At 37.6% G+C, this 17,420-nt stretch overlaps 1 protein-coding gene across 9 annotated transcripts in view; it reads left to right on the top strand.

Moving 5' to 3' along the window:
- Positions 1–17,420, top strand: part of PTPRT (protein tyrosine phosphatase receptor type T) — a 1,291,476-nt gene that overhangs the window by 1,025,285 nt on the left and 248,771 nt on the right. For all 9 annotated transcript variants that reach the window (XM_051979271.1, XM_051979273.1, XM_051979274.1 and 6 more), the window contains exons 10-11: positions 7,365–7,566; positions 10,795–10,897. In XM_051979271.1, coding sequence (XP_051835231.1) covers positions 7,365–7,566; positions 10,795–10,897 — 305 coding nt within the window. The remainder of the gene's footprint in view (positions 1–7,364; positions 7,567–10,794; positions 10,898–17,420) is intronic.

Genomic DNA, 17,420 nt, shown 5'->3' on the forward strand with positions numbered 1-17,420 from the left:
CATCCTTTGGAATTATTTTGAATAATTATATTGATCAGAATAACTAAGTCCTTCATATTTGATCATCATTATAATCATCATTACAACCATTTCAGTCATCCTAATTTATATTTTGCCACTGGACCTAGATGACTCCAAAAGAGAAATGAAGCTGGTGACTTTACACAACTCTCCTTCACTTAAATCTAATTCACTTATGTATCATGCCATTGCCTCCCTGATGACATGGTCCTATTTGAGAATGAAGGACAAACAATGCCAACTACTACTGTACACAGTGATTCCAGGTTCTTCTCACTTCACTCTGCATCAATTCATATAGAGCTTCTCAAGATGTTTTCTGAAACCTTTCCCCTTGTCACGTTTATTGCACAGATTGATGATGTTATCACCATTACATACCACAGTTTGTTTAGTTATTCCCCAGTTGATGGGTATCCCTTTAATTTCTAATTTTTGCCACCACAAAGTGAGCTGCTATAAATATTTTTGTATAGTTGCTTTTGCTTTTTCTTTGATCTCTTTGTGACATAGACCTATTAATAATATTGCTCAGTCAAAATATACATACAGTTTTATAACCTTTTGGACCTACTTCTAAAGTATTTCTCAGAATGATTGGACTAGTTTATAACTCCACCCACAGTGCATTAATGTCCTCATTTTTCTATATCCTCTATAGCTTTTGTCATTTTTCCTTTTGTGTCCTTTTAAACAATCTGATAGATTGGGAAGTGGTACTTCAGAGCTGATTTAATTTACCTTTATTATTATTAGTGATTTAGGACATTTTTTATTTGACTCCTGATAATTTGATTTCTTCTTCTGAAAACTGCCTGTCATTTGAGAAGATTGTTAAAGCCATGTGACATGATGAGCTCCAGAAGCCTAGAGCAGAACTTGGGGGAATATTGAGAGTTCAGGAGTATGACATGGAGGATGAGCCAGAAAAGGACATATAGAAGGAGTGGTTGGACAAGTCAAAAGTGAACCAAGAAATTCTAGTTTCACAGAGAACTAGAGAAAGAGTATCCAAGGAGGATAAGTGATCAGCAGAGTTAAATGCAGCAACAATGTCAAGAAGGATTAGGATTGAAAAAAGACTATAAGATTTAGAAATTAAGAGTTCCTTAATAAGACTATCCTTTCATATCATCCCTTTGTATGGAATTGAAGATATATAACTTCAAGGGTAGTTGGAGCTTTTCCAGTCTTCTTACATCTCATCCCATCTCCACCCTCAGCCCTTCCACACATATTGTTAATTAGATCCAGTGACCCTATTCTTCTAGCTATTCCATCCATCTCTCATCTCTGGGCATTTCTCTGGCTATCCTCCATACCTTGAATGTTCTCCTTTTCAAATTCTATTTTCCGATTTCCCTGGATTTTTTTTAAGTCTTAATGAAAATCCAGGTTTTTACGGGAAGCATGTCCCAACCCTTGTCTCTGACAATTATTTTCTATTTATCCTGTACAAAGCTTGTTTGTACACATTTGCTTGCTTGTTGTCTTCCTTGTTAGATTGATTGAAAGCTCTCTGAGGGCAAGGGCTGCCTTTTGTCTTTTTTTGTATCTTAGCACTTGGCTAATTATGTCTTGATAAATATTTATTGCTTGATATTGAGTGATTAAAGAGATCATCAGCAAGATGTTTTTTAATGTCCCCTCCAGCCCCTATTCTATTGTTCTTTTTTTTTCTTTTCTTTCCTCTTTGCAGTCCAAACTTGTGATTTCTTCACTGTAGAAACCTCCCAGTGTAGCATAAGTAATACTGGACCAGGTTTTCCTGACTTCACTGTGAGACCTCCATCTACTCCATCACAACTGCTTTTCTTGAGCCTATTATCAATATTAAATTAGTTATGTTGTATTCATAAGGAAATAGGGAAGTCTGGCTTGGTGAAATTTGGCAGGTATCTTGGGGCCCTTATAATTCTTGAATTCTATTCCTGACGAGGCAGTCCTGGAAATAGCAGCAATAATGATAACAGGCATAATGATAACAATCCCAATAACACAAATAAACTAGCAACAAAAGCATTTGGGAAAATAGAAAGCCATAGCTTAGTCATAGGAACGTACCTTCAGAAACATCTATGCGTTCACGCTTTACTCTAATGTGAAAATGTTCACATTTTCTTTATTTTTTTTTTGTTTGGTTGTTAGGAGACCAAATAATAAACACTATAGTTTCTTCTATCCAGTGAAAGGATTTTTCCCCCTTTTGCCCAGAGCCTTCTTTTAAAAAATTGGTGTCTGAGGCTGTTATAGCAACAAAAGGTTATAACCATGTGACTCTATAGCAACTGGTTGAAATTGTGAAAAATTAATTCCAGCACGTTGCTCTGTGGAAACAAAACAACCGGTCTGATCAAGGTCGTCCTATTCTCCACCCTCTAAATCCCTCCTCCCAATGCCACCATTTAACTGACAAAATGGGCCAGTCACATCAGGCGCACCAAATACAGCCTAGAAAATAGACCATGGTGATTATTAACCATTTTAAATGATGGCCTGCTTTGAAATCAGGTTTCCAGATGCCTGTCTCAGAAGGTTGCAAGCCACAAATGATGACAGGGTTAAGCAAAAGTCTTTTCATCTTCTTAAGTCTCTCTGGAATCATTGTCCTCAATCCATGCAATTTTGGGGTTCCTCATTATTTTTCTGTGGAATCTTGCCAGGACCCAGTCATTTGAATGGAGGAAGGCCCATCAAGACTTTCAGTGATGGAGGATCTCTGTGTAGAAGCCAAGAGGGAATACCTCTGAGTTCTCAGCTTTGCTGCTGTAACAAAGTTTTCTTCCTTTCTGCTTAAAAACAAAAATTCATTTATGTATCTTATTACCTTTGGGAGGCTGAAGCCGTTACCCCCATCCCTTTCCTTGACCTCTCTCTTTTCTCTCTTCACTCTTCTGCACCCTTATTCAGCTAACTTCATAAAGCCATGGACTTAAATTTTTTAAAGACTGTTTCTGACAAAGCTGGGAATTAGATTTGGTGGAGCCCTTCATAAAAAATTGAAGGCTTGCTATATTAACATACATTGATTTATTCATGGTGTTTCATTACAAATAAGTGAGGATCCTGTAATATCAGGAAAGGTTAGGGGCGCAGGAGAGCCCGGTATATTATATTGACAGCTCAGTTGAAATTGAGCCGCTTTTGGATTGAATTTGGAACATAGGGAAGGAATTGGCTAGTAAATAAGTCATGAGTTTTACCTCCCAGTGTCTGTATATCAGCACACTTGCCACCACTACATGAAGTAGAACTCAGACAGAATTTCAAGCGGGTGTTTGAAATGGTCATGCTTTCCATTAAAGGTGTGTGTTCCCTGTGCCAGTAAAAATAACCTCCTCTATTAATAATAATAACTGACATTTATGTAGCACATTACAGTTTGCAAAGCAATTTATGTCAGTTGTCTCTCTGAAGCTTCAAAATAACATCAGGAAGTTTTTGTTGTTTTTTGTCCTTTGTTCTTGAAGAGGACCATGACATCAGGGAGGTGATATCAGGACTTGCAAGTGAATTGTATTTAAAGGAGGGAGGTTATGCAAGGTCACCTGCCTCACTTTCTCTTCTGGATCTATCCAAGCTAGATATAGATGAGGATAACTGGAGATGGCCCTGGATTCAGAGGAAGACCTTCCCAGGTCTCAGTTTGTCAGAGGCAAAACTCAAACAGTGATTACGGCTAGGTAAAAATGAAACAAAGAACAATCTCTTTTGCCTAGTCAAAAATATTAAATAAATAAAATAAAATCATCTGAGTGGGGAAGATCCTCAGTATTTCTGACCAAAACAGAAATAACTGCTATCTATACTCTCTCTGAGCCATCAGAATCCAAACAATAATGATCAAATGAGGCTTGGGCTTGATGGGGAGAGTCATCTCCATTTTGCAGATGAAGAAAGTACAGAATTAATAATAAGTTAAATGATTTTCCCTGGGTCATACAGTTAGTAAATTGTCAGAATCAAGATGTGAATCCCAGGGATCTCAAGTCTAGGTCCAGCATTTTAACAATAACAATGTAATTCTATCATAGCTCTATTCCTTCCTGTATGGTAAAAAAGTCAGGAACTCTTTTTTTCACATATTATAATGACAGAAAAAACAAAGAGAGTGAAGAAATCCATTGTGTTTTATATTTCACTGTGTAAAATACAAAGTCCAGTGGCTCTTGTTTAGCAGTAAAGTTGCAATGTCCAGCTAGCTGTGAGGAAAGCCTGGTATTCTCAACTTAGGACCTATGCTTTCCTTTTCTGGAAAGAATTGGAGAGAGTTTGTGATGGGAGGGTCAATTTCTTTCCCATCTCTAACTCTACTCCTAAATTTGGGCTACTTCCTTTAAATAAAGATGTGAGTATCAGTATGGTATAATGTAATGAATGAACCATAGGTTTAATTCAAGAGACCTTAACACTGGATTTGATGGCAGAAGTTCTGATTTGGAATATCAGATCTGCTAATAACAACTAAAATGAATTGTTAACTGCATGAAGACTCTGTTTTTCCACCTGTAAACTGAAGGGTATGAACTAGGTGAAACCTAAGGTACATCCCCTGCCCCATCCCTAAAATCATATCATTCTATAAACCATTCCTGTTATTAAGACACAAAAATCATTCTGTGATACTTCTGTGTATGTGTCTTGTCTGGTAGTATAATGATATTGTCTCTGGTCTAGGAATCTAAAGGTCACATTTGCATTTGTAATCACAGCCCTGTCACAATTTGATAAACTGAAGGAAAGGGTTTTTTTTTTTTTTTTCCCCTTAGATTGCCATAGTCTGGAATTCATCACTGAATAGCCAACCAATAGGTGATGAGTTTTTAAGGATCCAAAGCTTTTTCCCCAAATAAAGGCCCAACTTTTCAATCACAATATTTTTTCTATGATGCTTTGAGTTATACATTTTATAAATATAGTGTTTCAAGTTATGAATCACAACCATCTCCAAAGAATTAAGTTGACCGTCAACCAAAGGATAATGTAGAAAAGCCCATTATACTTTACTTATGAAGAAAAGCATAGAACAAGTTGTGTAAAAAATGTGATTTAGAGAGATGTATGCCCAGAAAAGAAGGTGGACCTCTACTGTGGAAAGATCAACCAACAAATAAATAGCCTGTGTGCTCATTTGGCATTCATATAATATCAAGAGATGTAAAAGAGGGTCACCAGAATGTTGAGTGGATCCCCGTGAAGGATTTAAAGGAGGGCATGAACAAAGATTTAGAGGGCATGGATGACTTGAGATTTGCAGTACTTCCAGGAATACCCAAAACCATGAGTTTCAAAATTCACTCAAGTCTTGTTAGGATTGGAATAAGAAGAAAAGTATCTTATTGGTACAAAAAACAAATATAGCTTCTTTATTATAGACAATAAACAACTTGTGTTTTCAAACTGAAAGGTGATTTTTGAAGTCAAATATCTCATTCTCTGTGCTGGCTACTGCATTCTTATTTTTCAGTTCCATAATTAAAAGTGACTTTATCCTCTCAAGTCACACACACACACACACACACACACACACACACACACACACACACAAGCATGAAAGCACACTGCAGGCAACTATTAAAATACAAAGATTTCATAATTATACTATGATTTATAGTTCCAAAGCACTTTTTCCACACATGTTGCCTCATTTAATCCTAATGACAACCTGGAATGACCCTGAGAGAAGTATTATTACCCATCCTTGATAGATAAAGAATCTGTGTCTAAGAGCAATCATGTGACCTGTCCAGTCATCATACCTAGTTCATTCAAGTTCATTATCCTTTCAAGGGAGCTTTTTAGCTGTTAGCTTTAGAAAAATAATGCTTGTGTTCAGAAGTGGGGAGCTGGGGTAGTCTGAGACATCAATACTTAAGATATAAATGAATGAAAGTTATTCTAAAATTCTAAAGACCCCATTGTTTTTTGATAAACAAGACTACAAACATAAACACCACAAAAAGATGTCTCTATAGGATTTGTCACATATAATTTCTCTCTTCTTTCTGGGGCTTAGAGGGTGGAGAAGGCTAACTTGGTTTAAAAAAATGTTTTTCAATATTATCTATTTCAGTTTGCTCCAAAATCTTTTCCCAGGCTCAAGTGAAAATAGCAAGGTTTTCTAAAACTTAGAAATGGAAGGGGATCTTAGAATTGGAACTCCTGTCAAATTCACAGATGAGTAACTAGAGTCCAAAAAATACTGGGTTTATCATACGAAAAGTAGCAAATTAGTAGCAGAATCAGAATTTTAGCCTCACTGATTTCTATATCCAAATATGATGCTCTTTTTATACCACCGTGCTTCTGATTTAGGAAAACCTTGAGAAATGAAAGGTCATTAGTGAGAAGAAAGCAGGAGTATGTTTAACATGAATAATAATAACACTTATATTTCGATGGTGCCATGAGATTTTCAGTGGGGCAGCTAGATGTTGCAGTAGATAGAATGACATGTCTGGAGTCAAGAAGACTCATCTTCCTGAATTCAAATTTGGTCTTTGGCAGTTATTAGCTATGTGACAAATGACTTTATCTTGATTAAGTCAGTTTCCTCATCTGTAAAATGAAGTAGAGAAGAAAATAACAAACCACTCTAGTATCTTTACCTAGTAAAACTCCAAACAGGGGTCCTAAATAATCAGAAATGACTAAAACAATTTAATAATAACTCCCCTTCTTATCCTAACTCCTAAGGACTAAAAGTCATTGAACTTTTGCAGATTAGCACAGTTGGATATGAATGAAATGACTGAACAACAACAGTGAGGTTTTCAAAGCTCTTCCCATACAAAAACCTTATAGCACATGTTGTGTAAGTTTTGCTGTCTCCATTTTACATTTAAGGAAACTGAGTCTCACAGAAATCAAATGAGTTTCCACAATCATATAGTACAAATGCCAGCATTAGAACACAGACTTCCATCTCTGTTTCCACTATACCAATTTGCCTCTTTGAAAATTGATGGTTGACCGGTAGTAAGTTATTGACAGTTAATCCTTAAACATTTTTTAAACACCTGCTATATACCAGTCACTGTGTGCTAAGTGGTTGGGAGACAAAGAAAGTCATTAGATAGCCTCCTGCTCTCAAAACTGATGATAGAGACAATGTACAAACTATGTATAAATAACATATATAGGATTACTTGAAAATTATAACAGAGGAAGAAAATCCAAGAAAAGAATAAACCTATTATTCTATTGTGATACATAAATCTCAAATATGGAAACTCCCTCTACCAATGCAGGTCAGAACCACGGCTAATATGTGTACAGTTTCTCATGTGCGTCTCCTCTGCTTTGCCAGAAGTCGAATGTAATCTCTGGTTCTTCTTTTGCAGATAAACTACAAGGCTGTGGGCTCCCTTGATCCCAATGCTGACCTTTCCAGTCAGAGGGGGAAAGTCTTCAAGCTTCGGAATGAAACCCATCACCTGTTTGTAGGCCTGTATCCTGGCACAACCTATTCATTCACCATCAAGGCCAGCACATCAAAGGGCTTTGGGCCTCCCATCACTACACGCATTGCAACCAAAATTTCAGGTATTTATTAGGAGAAGGAGCATCAGAATTGCCATGGATAAGAAAAAGGACAGTACCACATTGTGCCTGAGATACTTCCTCCCTTCTGAGACACCCTATGCACTAGGAGATCTTTTAAAAGACTCCAGGTTTTTTTTTAAAGGAAAACCAATATATGAAAATTCTAATCTTGGAGAAAAACAACCACTAAAATTTATTTTTCCTATATATTTGCCATAGGACATCTTTAGATAGCAAGCTTTCTGGCTTCATTGAAAGTATAAACTTTGGCTGTATGTCTTGGAGGTTCATTCGTAGAATGCTACATTTGGAGTTAGAATTCCCCTTTGACTTTGAGGATATCCCTTAACTGTCTGAGCCTCAGTTTCCTCATCTATAAATTGAGGAGGGAGAAATTAAAAGAGATTATTCCTGAGATGCCATCCAGCTCTAGGGCTATGAATTTAGCATGATGACATTCAGTGATCATAATATCAATAGCTTACATTTATATAGTCTATAGATCATTATATATACATACATACATACATATGTATATAAAATCTCATTTGGTCCTCATAATAATCTTTGTGAAATGGTGCTATTGTTCTTCCCCTTTTATAGATGAGGATACAGAGACTTAACAAGGTTACCTTATTTGTCCAGAATCAAGCCTGATTCCATAAATATCTTTTATGTGCTGTCTTGTCTTTCAAGGTGCCTTCATGTCCCTCTATTTAGGACCCTATTATTCCATTTGCTGGCAGGGGGAACCTCACTGGATTTGAAGTCAGGGGACTGAAGTTCAAATATTCGATCTTGCCTATGTAACCCTGTTTCTAGGATTATGTCTTAGACTATAGCAGCCAATTTTGAAGGTCCCTTCCAGGTCTGAATCCTGTGAGATTTTAATTTACATACAGCTTTTCAGAAACTTCTCTATTGAGTTATTCCCTTTATGAAATATAAAAATCCTGCACATACAAGCCCCTTTGGGTCCAATGTTCACAGGGAAGCAGCAAAACAAATTTGCAGGGAAAATCAGTGAAGTTAGGGACATGAAGGCTTCAGTTTCCTGAGTGTTGAACTGTTATTTCTACTGATTAGCAACCACTATGCTAAGGAGGCCAAGGTCTGGGTTTGGCCAATTAACCTTTGCTTTCATTTGGTAGGCTCTCCAGTCTGTGCCTTTGTACAATAAGTGGCTGGGAGAGAAATTTGGATGAAAACATAGCTCAAATTGCTTGTTTTCTTGGGAATGAGTCAGAAATAGCATCTTCTTATATAATAGATAATTATATACCCAGGACACTATCTCTGGGAGAAGACTAAATAAAAAATTTTCTGAGGAACCAGAGACCACCCACCCACCTTTGTCAAGAACTGAAATAATATATCCAAGGGTCTGCAGCTTCCTGTATTCTGAAGCAATACATATCCATGGAACTAACTCATTTGTGTCTGGAATGAAATTAAAAAAGGAAAATATTCTTTATGACCCCCTTTGGATATGGGCTATCTCTTTATTTTGAAGACTCCAATGCCTTTTTAGGATTCTGATGAATTCTGGAGATGTTCTCAAACTGTCCTGGCTTGGTCTAGGCTCATTGGATTGGATTTGAAGCCCTCAGTGGCAAAAGAAAGCAGAAAAAAACTCATTGCCCCACCCCCAGTTGTATTCCAGATTCTAGGCTCCCTGCTACTGAGTTAGTCTCCGGCAAGATGTTGTTAGATGATTGGAGTCTTCATAGGAATTTCCCAAGCCCTATAGGCAGGTCCAAGGACTGGACAGCTTGCATGGGTGTTCATAAGAGATGACATAGTTAGTGCCTGGGATATAGAATAATGGTGACTGTCCTGCATCACAAAATAACTGTCAGAGATCCCAGAATATGCAGAATTGAGGGGAATCTTGGATACTTTCTAGACTAAGCCCTTCATGTTACAAGGGAAGAGAGTCAGAGATGGAAGTGTCAAAGTCACACCACTAATGTAGAAGAATCTGGACTGGGCCCCATCTTTGAACGACCAGATCAAGGTATATGATTATAAGATCATAGATTTAGAGTTGTACTTCTTTCATTTGAGAAAGGAAAAAACTGAGTCCTAAAAAAGGGATTAACTTACATGAAATCACAAAGCTGACAGGATCAGAAGGTGGAGATTTGAGAGGCAACTTGGAGAGCATCCAGTCCATTTTTTAAATTTTGTAAATGAAGAAGATAAGTTCCCCAAAGGCTAAATGATTATCCAAGATCACATAAATAGGAAGAGGAGTCAAGCTTCAGTCTTCCAACTGTTAATCTAGCACTCTTCCCACTGTCTCATGCTGTCCTTTGAAGGAAATCTATCTCATAAATGGCTTTTCATGATATTGATGTGGACCATTTCTAAAGAATAAGAAGCCATAGCAATGCTACATCAAATCTGTGGGCAGACACAATATTATTGCTTCCATTTCCAAAGAGGATCCAACTGCCTTTAACTTTCAGTGCTCACATTACCAAATGTACTTCCCCCTAGACAGAAGGTCTTTACTTTTGTGTAGTATAATCCTTTATCAGTCTAATGAAACCTGTGGACTCTTTAGCAGAATAATGTTTTTAAAAGTATAAAATAAAATATTTAGGATAACAAAGGAAACTAATTATATTGAAATTCAGTTATCATATATATAAATACATAAGTATGTACACATGTATACAAATGTATGCATGTGTGTATATATACACACATATATACATATGTATTTGTGTACATATATCATATTCATAAATCTTAGGTTAAGAACCACAGTCCTAATCTATCTCAGCCAGTGAGAATTGGTAAACTGGTAAGAATTATTCCTGGTTAATGGTTAATCACTGATTTCTTTCTCTCTCTCCCTTTCTTTCATCCTCTCCCTTCCTCCCTCCCTCTTCCTTCTCTTCTTCCTCTCCCCCTCTCTCCCTTTTCCTCTCTCTCTCTCCCTCCTGCTTCTCTCTTTCCCCTCTCTCTCTTTGTTTCTGTTTCTGTCTCTCTTTGTCTCTCTCTGTATCTTTCTTTTTTCCTCTCTTCTCCCCCACTCCTCTTCTCTCTGTGTTTTCCTCTTTCCCTTTTCCCTCTTTCCCCTTTCTTCCCCTCCTTCTTTCTTTTCCCCTGTTCCTCACTCCTCCCACTCTCCCTTCTTCTCTTATCTCCCCATCTCTCTTTCCCTCTTCCTATATTCCTCTCTTTTTTTCTCTTCCCCACTTTCTCCTCTTTTCACAGCTCCTTCAATGCCTGAGTATGACACAGATTCACCTCTGAATGAGACAGACACAACCATTACAGTCATGCTGAAGCCTGCTCGATCCCGGGGTGCACCTGTCAGGTGATTCTCTGTTGGGGGGAGGTCAGCGGGCATATCAGCTCTGATTCCTCCTTCTAGAGCCATTCATTTCTCTTTCTTCTGCATCAATGATGCTGACACATCCTGGACGATGACAAGCTCTGAGAGCTTAACTAGGAAGAAGAATGGCATGAGGCAAAGCTAGAAGTGTGGGCATAGAATCTGTTTCCTGGACAGACAGAAATTCTCCATTCCTAGAGAGAAAGGTCAAGGAAGCGAGATTCAGATTAGGGAGGGAATGAAAAGGACCCTGTTTCTTCCAATTCACTTCTTTTAACACTGTAGGAATTGACTTGGGGAGAGGCTTATTATCTCCATGAAGCAAGGCTGGTTCAGTTGGATCTTCATCAGCCCGATTCCTAGAAACACTGGGTGATGATTGGGATACTGCTGTAAAGGTCAATGCCAAATGTACTTAGGAATAGGAATAATAATAGCATTTATAATGCTGTAAAATTTGTGAAGTACTTTGCAAATACTATAGCATTTTATTCTTATAACAATCCAGGGAGATAGGTACTGTACATTATTTTACAGATAAAATAATTGAGGCAAATAGTGGTTAAGTGATTTGCCCAAAGTCACATAACTAGGAAATATTTCAAGCTATATTTGAATTCAGATCTTCTTAACTCTAGAGTCATCTAGGAAATGAGAACATTCATCGAGCCACCTGCCTGTGATTTCCTTAGCATGGTGAACTTCCATGTGAAGAGAATATTACTACCAGTTCAGGGTAGCACCTTTTTAAATGGTATTTTATTTTTCCAATGCATGCAAAGATAGTTTTCAACATCTTCACCTTTGCAAAAGCTTGTGTTCCAATTTTTTTTCCCTCTCCTCTCCCCATTCTGCCTCCCCAGGGAAGCAAGTAATCTGATATAGGTTAAATATGTACAATTCTTCTAAACATATTTCTAAATTTGACATACTGAGTAAAAGAAATCAGATCAAAGGAGAAAAAATGAGAAGGGAAAAAACAAGCAAACACACAAAAAATGATTAAAATCCTATGCTTTGATCCACATTCAGTCTCCATAGTTCTCACTCTGGATGTGGATGGCACTTTTCATCACAAGTCTATTGGAATTGCCTTAAATCACCACATTGTCGAGAAGAGCCAAGTCCATCACAGCTGATCATCATATAATCTTGTTACTGTGTACAATATTTTCCAGGTTCTACTCATTTCACTCAGCCTCAATTCATGTAAGTCTTTCCAGGATTTTCTGACATCAATCTGCTCATCATTTCTTATAGAACAATAATATTCCTTTAACTTCATATGCCATAATTTACTCAGCCATTTCCCAACTAATGGGCATCCACTCAGTTTCCAGTTCCTTGCTATCACAAAAAGAGCTGTTACAAACATTTTTGCTCATGTGGGTCCTTTTCTCTCTATTATGGTCTCTTTGGAATACATACCCAGTAGAGATCCTGCCAGATCAAAGGGTGTGCACAGTTTTATAAGAGTAGAACCTCTGATGCTACTTATAGTATTAGAGAATTATTTAGAAGGTTTGAGAGGTTTTGACTTCCCTAGGATTACTTGCCCAGTATAGGTCAGAGATAAGATAAGAATACAAGTCCAAAGTCAGCTTTTTATCTACCTGGGCACTTTGTCTCAATCATCAAGTTCAATGAAAGATACGTTTGTGAAGGACAAAGGTGAGAAAAAGGAAAAGCACACAGCCTGTATACTGCCTAGTATAAATACTTGTCATGTTATGAAACTGGCAAATCCAGCCAGAATTTCAGGGAAATTTTTGGGTGCTCTTGTCAGTCTGTCCAGACAAGATGTTCAGGATCTGCCCTCTTTTAAAATTGTGGCTTGGAGACATGTCTCTATGAGCTGTACACAGGAGGATTTTAAAAAGCCCTTTATCCCCGAAAGTCTGTGCTTGCATCTTTGGGTGCCATTCTTTCAGATAAGAGTGCTTCCATTCCTGGCCAGACCTGTGAAAAATGGTATGTTCTGGCAGGAAAAAAAATCCTTGTTGAATATTTCCACCAGTTCAGAGATTGGGTGAGTCTGTCTCTGGTTTGAAGACCTACCTAAGGAAGCCGTCCCAGAAGAAAAACCACTCTAGGAATAGGATTAGGAGCCATAGGTAGGGGTATTGAGCACATGTTTTTGGTCCACATTACTCTTCAGTGTGACACTAGATTAAAATATAGTTGAGAAGATATAACAAAATAATAAAAATATCAAAAAAGATAATATTTTGAGACAAAGTTAATATGCAAAGTCAATATACAGCCCTCAGAGAGCTTTATAAATTAATTAATGGGGCCCCATTTCTAATTATATTTGACACCACTGCTTTAAGAGACCTCAGAGGCCATCTAGTCCAATGTTCTCTTATAAAAAGAATATATAAAGAACTTGAAGGGGACAGCTCAATGGTGCAATGGTTTACCAGCTCTGAAGTCAGGAGAATCTGAATTTAAATGCAGCATTCTGGCAAGTCACTTAACCCAATTGCCTCACCAACCCTACCCCCCAAAAAAAAGGAAAGGAAAGAAAAGGGAAAAAGAGAAACTGAGGCCCTCGAGAGAGAAAGGTAATTTTTCTAAGTTAACAAAGGAAATATCAGAGGCAGGAATTCAAACCTGGCCCTCTGGACTCCAAGATCAGTACTTTGCCTGCATCATCTTGCCCATGTAAGTCTTTCGAGGATTTTCTGACATCAATCTGCTCATCATTTCTTATAGAACAATAATATTCCTTTACCTTCACATACCATAACTTATTCAGCCATTTCCCAATTAATGGGCATCCACTCAGTTTCACTTCCTTGCTACCACAAAAAGAGTAGCACCAGTCCTAGAAGCTCGAGGATTTGCTTGTGTATGCTCAAAAAATGATTTTTGTGAAGCACTTCAAGTTTTAAAAAGCATTTTCCAATGTTATATTTCCATTGAAAAAACAGGCTTCAGTTCCATTTTGAAGAGGAGAACTGAGAGGTTCATATAGCTAATAAGTATTCGAGGCTCCTATTCATACAGCTAAGTTTTAGAGGGAGGGTTTGAATGAAGGTTTTTTGATTCTCTGATTCAAGTCTGATTCTCTAACCATTATACCACATTGTCTATTGTGAGGTTGTTGGGAAGATTGCTTGTCCCACCTCCCATTCTGTTAAAAAAAATGACTTATTGAATGAATTGTATATTTAAATAGAGCAGCCTTTTCTGTTATTTTTATTGGCTTCCATTATCTTCTCTGTACTCCAGGGCCCAAATCACAGTCCTGCACAGAAATTATAAGAAGGAAAATAAACAAAACACAAATCATGGGCAATTCTTTGCTGTTCCCTTGGATACCTCCAAGCTCCAAATGATGATAAGTTGACATATCTTTAAGACATGGTTATTATGAGTGATGTGTATATTGGTAATAATGTACCATGTAACTGGGCATTTGTACATTTTATGCTGTTTTCTGCTTTGCTTTCTGAGAATCCTATCTACCAAACCATGAATCCCTTGTGGGTCCCACCTGCTTCACACTATATCTGTAGATCACTATCCTGTCCCTCATTCTGCTTTCAAATCTAGAGATTAGAATCATAACTAAGAATTAATTATCCTAATGACAAATAGCCTCATTTGAAGGGATGAGGACTGTAACTAACACTATCATATGATGAGTAGAAAGCAATGAAACACTGCCATGATAGAGGCTTCAAAAAGTGGAGGAAACAAGATGAATTTGGAAGGGATTCACCCAAGTCTGCCATCTAGTAGCTTCCTAATTTAACTAAATGATCCTTGCTAACTAGGTACTGAGTTCTGTTCTTTATATGCTACTGAAGGACTGCAAGTGCCATTTGTAACCTCTAAATCCAGTACCAGAAGACAAAGTCTCCATCACTCTATCCTAGTTGTTGCTTTGCTAAAAACCATGAAACAAGTCAGGAGGACTTTTTTTTTTTACCAAGTCCAATAGGTTATCATATGGAGCTTTGGGGAAACGGTAGCAAGTCATTCATATAGGTATAATAGATTTGACAAAAAATAAGCCTTTGCTTTGTATTGTCCTTTAAAGTAGCTGTTATTTTTCAGTCATTTTCAATCATTTTCAACTCTTGTGACTCTATTTTGGAGTTTTCTTGGCACAGATACTTACTGGTTGTGGGAACTTAGGTAAGTGATTTAACTTATGTCTGCCTCAGTCATCTCAATTGTAAAATGGGGATAAGAATATTTACCTTCCAGGGCTGTTGGAGGATTAAATGAGGGAATATCTGTAAAACATTTAGGCCAGTGCCTAGCACAACATAAACACTTAAATGATTATTTCCTTCCTTCCAACTAGTAACTACTATCCATCTTTCATGACAGGGCTGCTGTTTATCTTAATATGGAAGCACTGAAATTGCCTTCATAAACCTTTGGGAGCCAACCTAGTAATGTCCATAATGTTAAATGCTCAGAAGTGACATCTGTTTCAACAAAGGAGCCCTGAGAGAGAAAAGAAGGAAAGAAGGAAGGAAGGAAGGAAGGAAGGAAGGAAGGAAGGAAGGAAGGAAGGAAGGAAGGAAGGAAGGAAGGAAGGAAAGTAATGAAAAAAGGAAAGGAAAGAACAAAAACAGAAGGAGGGAAGGAAAGGAAGAGAGAGGAAGGAAGGTAGGAAAGGAGGGATCATTTATGTTTAAAAAAAATGGTTTCTTCTTTCTCTTCCCTCCTTCCTTCGTGAAAGTGCTTTAGGAATTATAAAATGCTACACAAATATAAGAAGTTAGTAATTTCAGGCTGCTTGGATTTAATTTAGAGAAGATTTGTTGAATCGAGATTAAGAAATGGGTATAGCCTTTATCACTGATAAGATCAAATTTGCTTGTGCTCTTCCAATGCATATTGTCTTCCATTTTGTGCAGCAATTATTTCTCTAAGCAGCATATTTCCCTACTAGATTATAAGGGCCATGAAGGCAAGACTTTATCTTTGTATCTTCCCAATGCTGAGCATAGTCCATTACATATAATAGATATTTAATAAATGTTTGCTGAATTGAATTCATCATTAGAGTAGCAGGAAAGCCTCTTAAAAAGCTGAAGGGAGAATCTAGTTTGCTGTGATTCTATGACTCCAATCAAAATAGGATCAACTTAATGTTCTTTCTGGCACCATGATAACCAGTTGTCAAATCCTTGGTCAGATTTCCATATGTCAAAGAGCCATAATGATGGGAATCCATGAAAGGAAAGCTGGAGATCATATAGTTAAATGCTGTCATGTATGGAGGAAGACACTGAATCCCAACGAGGAAGTAGGATTTGTCCAGGATTATACAATTAGCAACTAGCAGACCACAAAGCCAGGGTTCTTTCCATTACTGAATGCTTGTTCTCATTCCATTTGGGTTAAAATGGGGTGGGAAGGAAGGGAGGGATGTGATGTCAGGAAAGCGGTTGAGTAGAGTAGGAAAGAATACTGAATTTTTAGTAGAGAAACTGGCCTCTGACATTCAATAGCTGAATGACTATAGAGGAGTCATTTAAGTGTTCTCTAAAGTGATAATTTTTTAAAAATCTACATCACCTTATTTACAGTGTTTCTATAAGGGTCAATGAAGTGATATATGTAAAGTGATTTGTAATTTTTAAAGGACTAAGTAAATGGCATTGTAATCATGTCATCATCCCAGTTCTGTCCTTTAATACTTTGGGTATGGGGCAGCCAAGTCAGTAAATACAGCAGGGAGACTGGCATCAGAAGAATCTCAGTACAAATCTAGCTTCGTTCTTACTAGCTGCATAACCCTGGGTTAGTCACCTAACCCTGTTTGCTACAAGGTAATTAGGTGGCTCAGTGGATAAAACAGTAAGCCTGCAGTCAGGAAGATCTGAGTTCAAATGCAGCCTCAAGCATTCAATAGCTGTATGACCCTGGACAAGTCACTCAACCTATTTATCTTAACCCTCTACAAAAAGAAATGTCAGTGTCTTGGCCAAGAAAACCCCACCTGTGGCATTTCCCTCTCTCATTCAAAGCCAAACCTGTCCAATTTCAGCTTGTCTGGCAGTACAGGTGAATGAGAGAAGCCCTACTTGGGTCAATGTGAGAGGCCTGAAATTTGGGGCCCCCATCTTTTCATTGCTATAGCTGCATCCACTGTGCTGCCTGTTCTATTTCTAGAATACTTCCCAATGGAAATTTATTACCTTAACGTGGGTTTCCTCAGGCCTCCGAAGAGTTATTGGTTTTTAAGTGACAGAAGTGCAGAATCATTTAAAAGATCAATCAAGCCGGGACTTGAATGTAATATTCAGCTCCTACTAGAATGCTCACAAACAACCTCTGGCTCCACACCCTGTCACTCTGATCTGTTACTACCTTCAGAAGAAGCTGCTTGACCTTTTAATAATCTAGATATGGTCCCCACAGTGAGACTGAGGGTACATTTTCCAAAGCTGTGGCAGACCCATTCCAAACATAATTCAGTCTCTTCCTTTTGTGGACAAATAGTGTCAGACTCTTCTTTTCTATTACTAGAACA

This window comes from Antechinus flavipes, chromosome 2, assembly GCF_016432865.1.
Source record: "Antechinus flavipes isolate AdamAnt ecotype Samford, QLD, Australia chromosome 2, AdamAnt_v2, whole genome shotgun sequence".
In the NCBI taxonomy this organism is placed as follows: Eukaryota; Metazoa; Chordata; class Mammalia; order Dasyuromorphia; family Dasyuridae; genus Antechinus; species Antechinus flavipes.